The following is an 8,265-nucleotide window of genomic DNA, read 5'->3' as shown; positions in this document are numbered from 1 at the left end:
CGCCATCAAAGGATGCTGAGCATCTGGATTGGCCGCCGTATGCGCTTCCCGATTTACCCTGGTGGTCGGTGGGGAAACTTCCGTGGGATTGGATCGGCCACTCTCAGGGATTGAGATGGGCATCTGGATTGACTGCCGTATGCGCTTCCCAATTTACCTTGGTGGTCGGTGGGAGTGGGATCGGACCGGCCATCCCCAGGGATTGAGTCCATGAGACTGACTGAGATTTTTTTTTTTTAGTGATAATTATTTTTTTTAGAATTTGAAATTTAATATTTAGACTGAAGTGAAAAATTATCGCTCACGGATAAGGGTGCAATATAATTACCCCTATTTATTAAAGTTAAAAACGCAAAATATATATATTTTTTTAAAACATACATATGAAAATTTTCACTGTCAAGAATGAACCCTTTCGGACCAGTACCTGAAAATGGCGCCTTAGACCAACTCGGCCATCTTGACGAACATGTGTTTTCAAGTTAAGATTAAAAATTTATATCAGCTCATCCAAGCTTGATTATATTTACACAACTATTAAACTTTGGTTGTTTTGGGCAAAACCCATTCAATGGACAACAGTTCCAATTGAATTGGCCAACAACCCAGTTTTCTGAAAACAACATAAAAAATATACACTCAAACAACCATTGACTTTAAACTGAGCCTCATTAAGGCATGAGACGTTTCTCCGAACTTTATGCTAAAGCAAATATAAAGAGCCATAACACAAAGCACCAAGTTTTTTTGGCTATCTTACATGGAATCTATTTTGGTGCTTCTCATATCTAAAGACAAGGATACCTCTCTTCAAAATGATCAAAGGGCGCCGGCCGGCCGGTTGGCCGGTCACTGTAACAAACCGATTGTCGCTCAAGCAAGTGCAGTGGGGCACGGACGAAACGCAGTCCCACAAGCAATTGTCTGCCTCTTCCTGCTGTGAGGGTGCGTACATTCTGGCACTCTCTGCCATTCCTTTGTAGAAAAATTGTACATAACCAGACGGTTCATCCGCTTCGACCTCAAAGAAAGCATGAGCAAGCCATGGTTGCCGAGGCATGTCATCCTTACGTGCTTACCGTAAAGCTCCAAGCACCAGACGTTTGGCATTCTGTCCACCTCCTTCCACAGGAGAGTCATCTTCTGCATCTCCCATATGTAGACACATGTGGCGGCATTCTTGGTCACCAAACCTACAAGCAAAATCTGACCTTCATTCTCCGACAGCATATGGTCGGTAAGATGCAGGGGCGAGGGGATGAGGTACTGCTTCCAAATGCCAGATGCTATGTCATACAACAAGATGCCGTCGGGCTCAGCGTGCATAAAGTAGATGGTTCTGCCAACGGACACTGTTTGTGACCTAAAATTCAAAGAGAGTGGAAGCCTGATGCTTGGAGGAAAACCTGCACTGCGACTCCAACTGTTATGAATGGAATCGTATATCCCATGATCCCCATTGCATCCGAGCCACATTATCTTGTATCCACTGCCAGCAGTCTTCCTGTTCAGAATCATCGCAACAGCCACCCGCGACCAGACTCGGTAAGATCTTGGCGGAAGTTCTTTGAACGAGTTGGTCAGAGGATTGCTAATGTAGAAGTTCTTATGTGATAAATCCAAGAAACAAATGAGACCACCAGCTGATGCTACTGGAAGAAGTACTGTCTTTGCAGGCAGAAAGGGAATGGAAATATGATGCCATTTTCTCAGAGATGGATTGTACATGACTCCTTTCCTTATGTTTTCATGAGTGACTGAATAGAACCAAGGATGTAAAACTGAAACTTCCGCGAGATGTTGGGAGAAGGTGCATGAAGACAACAAGGAGTTCCACTTTCTGCACACAGTCCGGAACCTGAAGAATGATTCGGTAGGGAGTCTTGCGATCACAGCTTCAAGAAGATCTTCTGGAAAGTCTTTCCAGATTTGCTGATCCATCAAGCCACTTGAAATTGATGCATTTGCAGGGCTCTTTCCCCTTCTCTGTCTCTTGCAAGATGGAGATTCGAGAATTTCAACCATCTTGTTACCAGACTTATCGTCCATCAAAAGACCAAAGAAGTCATATTCTAGTAGGTTATTCAACTCCAATATATACAACCTGCACATGACAAGTTATTAGCAAATGCTTGATTAATCCTAGCTTTCTCTATGCAATTAAGTTTTAAAAGAAACCAAGTGGGCCTGGTCACTGAATAACACATTGACAGATATGCAGCAGTCGATGGCAGCAAATATCATGTATCAAATCAAAGATATGTTTGTACTAGAAAACAAACATCACACCTAAAAGATCTCATAGTCGGACACTTTATCTTCTTCCTTGGTTGTGTCGGACACTTATCCTCTGAGTGGACATTAGAAATCCCTATTGATCGCATATAATAAAAAACATTTAGAAACAACCATGTTAGACACCTGAATCCATATCCGTATCATACTTAAGTCAGAGTACCTAAAAGACAATTAGAATGGTTTCAGTTGATATTCTTCACATTTAGTATTACTCTGGTACTTGGACTACCCATACTTATATATCTATCTCAGGTATCAACACTCTAAGGGAATGCCTAATCCTTATCGATCGCACATAAACACTTGTAGAAATGATTATATCGAATACTTGGATCCACAAGTGTCAAATACTCAAACCCAAATCCAAGTATAAATAATTTTTTTCTTTCTCAATAGCCCTTCTGCATTATAAATTCATGAGGAAGGTCAACAAGCTTGATTCAAAATACAAATTCCATTGCAAGAAAAAAAAAGTAACAGTCATGCTACTGGAGAATTGAGTAAATATATTGATTTTAACTTGAATGTTAAAAATTAATCATTGACCTTTTAACATCCAAGTGATTTCTTGAAATATCATGCTTGAAGTTGAGGGGAGTATCAGCTACTCAGACAACTTATCCTAGAACACTATTTCAAGGCAACGACCTTTTATTCATCTCTACAGGAATTAAGTCACAACCTGACAATACTGCAAAACTTCCAGAGGTGCATAACTAGGACAATTTATCCAAGCAATCATAAGGCACACGAAAAAATTAGTAACCAATCTTTTGAAACATTTTTCTATTGGAACCTCATTTTTCATTTTCGTGCATAAACACAGATAATGTCAATCTTCAATCACTTTGTCCTGCTTAAAAACAACAGTTGTTTTAATTTCACAAACTTCCCTTCTAAAACTTACTAGTTGCACAGAAACACAGATATAAATATTGGCAAAGACACATTCCCAACAATATACAATTTTAAGTGTTTTTCAACATATGCAATGTAGCAGGTATATCTGACAAATCAATAGCAGAGATGAGTAAACATCATGACTTTAACCCCAGTAAATTGATTGTGAAAAAACAACCAGCATGAACACAAATCATTCTTCTTATTTCTAACTCTAACTCAACTTTTTTATGATCAGTCATTCACTTTGATGCTTCAAATTCACCTTAGTACATGACCTCTAGTTGGCATTCAACAATTCAAGGAGAATCTACAACAACCTTTCATTGGCACAGAAGATCATAACCAGATTACTGTGTCAACTAGAAAAGGTAAGCAAAAATTTCTGTTTCGAAGTAAACTAAGTTTGCAATAACTGCAAAGATGAGCATTACATAGCTTTAAAACATGTGACATACTTTAGATCTGAGAATGCCATGGCTTGACTGATGCTCAAAAAACATTAACATCTATAATTTCTATGGTCGCATGTAAATGAACTAGCATCTAACTTTTGAAATTTTAACCTACTTCTTTTCAACAAATATTTAGCAACATTGCAGATGTGGAAAATAATATCAAGTTAAATCCTGCTTTAGTACTCAAGAATAAGTCAGATTAGACTCAAAATTGGCCCTCACAAATCTTAATGCATAAATGTTAAAGTGGGTAATAGTAGATCAGAATTGAAGTAATTTTCCCATATAACCTGGTCAACACCAATTGTTCTCTAGCTTAGATTGTCAGTCAAAGATTCAACATTTGTTGAGTTGGTTCAGAGAAAAAAAGAAATATTCAGAAGTGTTAAATGGGTCAGGCTATGTGGCCCTATCCAACATTAAATGAGATGGGTTGTGTTGCGTGCAACTCTCCCTGCCTGGTATGAAATCAAGTTGTGTTGGAAACATCATAGGGTTAGATTGGGCTCATTATAGCACGTCAACTGAGTTGAGCTCAGCACGTGAGCCAAGTGAATACAACTCATGGGCCAGGAGTACCGCTCGAATTTAGTATCACATGGTGAGTTGTGGGCTAATAAAAAGCTTTATAAGCATATATGAGTTAGCTACTATTAACTTAGGCTAAACATTTTGAGCCATTGGTTGAACTTGAAAAGCTAATGAATCAATTCTTGTGACAATTGGTATCGGAGTAGACCTAATCCTAGACATGATGAGATATTAGAAAGGGTTACCTGCATGAAGGTGTAGCCACCATTGGGCTTCACATTCCTCCAATTATGGAAGATTCTAGGCCATGAGTTATAGTTTGGGTCTTGACAGGATGTCATCAAGCCTTAAGTAGGAAAGATTTTGTCAGCCAGTTTAGTCCCACACAATTGTTTTTTCACTGATTGTGCTCGACAAAGTTTCAACCAGGTCTACACATGTCAGGGTCATACCCAACCCAAACACAACCTATTACACCTCTATATTTAGTCCATGATAAAATGTGTCTATCAAGCATAAGTTTAAACGTTGTGAAAGATGACTTTTCAATGAGATCAGTTGCTCCCCTAGTTGAAGTTTCCTCAAGCAGCCCTTGCCTAAAGAAGCTACCTAAGTTGATACACTTTTGCTAGAGTTTCTGACCTCACTTTTCAAGAATCTTCTCTATTAGACTATTACTAAAGTCAGTGATGCCAAATCCAAAACTAAACTTATCTAGAAGTAGTGATGAAGATGAACCTACAACAAACTATGGTTACTACTGTACTGGAAAAAGATGTTTGCATCAAGTAAATACAAAGACCCGACATCATACATAAATATCTTTATGTTTGTCTATCTCTATTGCACTTCCCTAACAGGTGTTAACATCATATAGGATAAAAAAAAAACATTCAGCATACCAATATAGTAGTACATATCAATAAATGACCACAAACATATATCATAATCAATAGCTATTGAAATAGATCATTAAGTGTGTCTTGATAACAACCTGCTGCATCAATGATCTACCAAGAAGGGAAAGAGAGATAGTAGTACATTAATCCAAACTGGAACCAGAAAAAATGACAAATCCTAGAAGTAGTTGTGGATATACTGGAGAACATAGCTGTTGTCATTATCTCATCTTGGGGTTGGAGACCACTAGAGCACCCAAAAAGAACCACCGGAAGCATCAACCTGATTCAGTAGATGCTTGAATTCACAACCTAGAACCACCTTTTTTTAGGCCCATGTCTTTCTTGTGTGTGCTTGAGTGTTTGTGTTAATTTCTTTCTCCTAAAATTGGTAGAAATGGATATCCATCTTGTATTTAGTTTGTTTTGTGTCACATTTTCTATTGTTGCTGTTGATTTTGCTTCATAAAATTGCTCACAAGTAAAGATTGATCCAACAACTTAATGGTTTTGTCAGCAAGACTCAAATTGGAATCTGTCGTCTATCTCTTTTCTCCTAAAACCTTCTCTTTTAGCCTTCCGTGTTATCTTCTATTAGCTTTATGTTGTTGGATGACCCTCGTGCAACAAAGGGAAGGCCCACACTATCTCAATCATCTACTCTTTCCTTATTGTGATTTTCTTCACTGATTTCTGAGCTTTTCTTGTACGAGGATCACACTTTAGAAAACCTTATTACTGATGTTTGGTGTCTATATTCACATATTTTCAAGTGTTGCAAACAATCACCTTCAGTGCAATGGAAATAGATAGAGTCGATGTTTGCATGATAAGTGTGGCAAAAAGTTTAAAAAGAAACTTAAGTTATATGGAGTTTGTTGTGCGACTAGAATCAACATACAACAAAAGAGGAACTAACTAGCCTCTTGGTTAGGCTGACAAGTGAAGGACAACCAACAATTTAGTGGGTACTCAAAAACCTTGAAATCTTTTTATTGTGCTTGGTGTTTGTTTCACCGAGCATCAATAGCAAGGTTCGCCGTTGAAGAAGACTTTCTGAAACCCTACAAACGCTAGAAATTATGTTTTCACAGTGAATCTGACAAATTGTAAGATTCTGCTTCTATGCAAGAAAAAGAATTTCAAAAGGCAATCAGGAAAGTCATATATAAGGATTAAAAAGTGGATGACTGAGATAGTGTAGGTCTTACCCTTAGAGGTGTAAATGAGCCAAGCTACTCACGAGCTATTCGAGTCTCGGCTCGAAAAAAAATTTCGTTTGAGTTCATTCGATTAAGTTAACGAGCCGAGCTCGAGCCTGATTTTGAGCTCGAAAATATTATCGAGCCGAGCTCAAGCTTAATAGTATTTGGTTCGTGAGCTCGCGAACATGTTCGTTTAAAGGCTTACGAACGTGTTCGCGAACATGTTCGTTTAAAAGTTCACGAACGTGTTTATTAAAAGATTCACGAATATATATATATATATATATATATATATATATATATATATATATTACATGAATTATAAATATTATATATTAACGAGTCAAGCTCGAACTAAGTTCGTTTAACTTTTAAACGAGCTATTTTCGAACCAAGCTCGAACTGAATTCGTTTAATTTTAAAACGAGTCTTTTTCGAACCGAGCTCGAGCCGTTCGCGAACTATTTAATTTCATTACGAGCCGAACTCGAGCTTAAGAATTAAAACTCGAATCGAACTCGAGCCGAACTCGAGCTTAAGAATTAAAACTCGAATCGAACTCGAGCCGAACTCGAGCTTAAGAATTAAAACTCGAATCGAACTCGAGCCGAACTCGAGCTTCGGAAAAACGAACCGAGCTCGAGCTCGAGCTCGAGCCTCTTACTGTTCGGCTTGGCTCGGTTCGATTACACCCCTACTTACCCTATGCTGCAGTAGGGTCATTCAGCAACACAAAGATAACAACAGGAAATCAAAAGAAAGGATAACGAGAAATTTTGTGGCAAAAAAGCATAAATGATAGATTCCTATCCAATCCTTCCTTACAAAACTTACAATTTATAGATATCAAAATCTTTATTAGAGAATAAAATTCAACAGGAAAGCAGCAATTGAGAAAAAAAATGAGAAAGAAAAATACAAAATCGACAACATAGGCACCCCTACTTCTGCCAACTTTGGGAGAAAGAAATACTACAAATAACATTTAAAAAAAACTTAAGCATAAATCCACATAAAGAAAGCATTTCCAAGATCACTACAGACGAATAGGAAAGAAAAAAACAACTTTCTCAATTAGGCACCCCAAGGATCTGCAAACCCTAACGTGCATCCACGGCTCCGAAGTCAAGCGATCGAGCAGAAGCATACGAGATTTCTAGCGCATATCAAGTCAATCATTTCCAAGACTAAGCATTCAAATCCAACTTCCGCCTTCCATACCGAGAGGTAAAGGGCCGAAACCAACCCGCACAAGAGAGCAGAAAGCCGAAAGAAAGGTATAGACTTTTGCCTGGGATCGAGGTGGCGAGGCCAGTCAAGTGGGGGCGAGGCGTAAAGTTTGCAAAGCTCCTGGATGCGGCCGACGACCTGGTTCAGCTCCGCCGCCTCATCCATCCGCCACCTCCCCCGTCGCCGTTCGCCGTCGAGGTCGCGTTCGCCGCCGTCGCCGCCACTCCTTTCTCGCGTTTTTCCACCTCTACCGTTCTTCTGCTCGATCTAAATAGCTCAAACTTCAAAGCGCCACGTCACACATTCTACCAATTAGCCCCTGCTCATACACTTATTTACTGAACTTGCCACTGTGCCTGTGTTGTGCCCCCACTTTCTCTTGTCGTGCGGACCCGCTTCCCGCATAGGAAGCATATGCGGTTACAAAATCTCCCACGTGCCGTTTATTTTGTTAATAATAAAACTCCATAGCAATTATCCTCTGTAGATTTATGTATTATAATTCCCAGTAGCCACATCTCTGGGGGTGGTCGGTTCGGTCCCACGAAAGTTTTATTACCAGAGTAAATCGGGAAATGCATACGGCGGCCAATCTCAGTATTGCGTTCCTCATTGGAGGAAAATTCTCAATTCGTAGCTAAGGATCAAACCGCGGGTCCCTGAGTTACAATCCGGATGTCCTACCGTTGCACCATTGCCCCGGGGACAATGGTGCAACGGTAGGACGTTCGGGTTGTGACTCAG

At 39.3% G+C, this 8,265-nt stretch overlaps 1 protein-coding gene across 1 annotated transcript; it reads right to left on the bottom strand.

Annotated features, from left to right (window-relative positions):
* Positions 1–539: 539 nt before the first annotated feature.
* Positions 540–7,745, bottom strand: LOC141827644 (F-box only protein 6-like). Its single transcript, XM_074714936.1, has 2 exons — positions 7,583–7,745; positions 540–2,104 (listed from the first exon to the last, which is right to left on the bottom strand). Exons 1-2 carry the CDS (start codon positions 7,684–7,686, stop codon positions 874–876), a joined length of 1,335 nt encoding a protein of 444 aa, XP_074571037.1. The 5' UTR covers positions 7,687–7,745; the 3' UTR covers positions 540–873.
* Between the last annotated feature and the right edge of the window lie 520 nt (positions 7,746–8,265).

The sequence above is a fragment of the Curcuma longa genome, chromosome 4 (assembly GCF_044706935.1).
Source record: "Curcuma longa cultivar G26 ecotype Majalengka, Jawa Barat chromosome 4, ITB_CL_G26_1.1, whole genome shotgun sequence".
Classification (NCBI taxonomy): Eukaryota; Viridiplantae; Streptophyta; class Magnoliopsida; order Zingiberales; family Zingiberaceae; genus Curcuma; species Curcuma longa.
Note: the sequence above shows the minus strand (reverse complement) of the source record. Positions and strands in the feature narration are given on the sequence as shown.

Coding starts and splice junctions, on each gene's coding strand:
- LOC141827644 (XM_074714936.1), bottom strand. CDS start 7,686: ATGGATGAGGCGGCGGAGCTGAACCAGGTCGTCGGCCGCATCCAGGAG. Junction 2,105..7,582: donor CCTCGCCACCTCGATCCCAG/GCAAAAGTCTAT, acceptor TGTCATGTGCAG/GTTGTATATATTGGAGTTGA.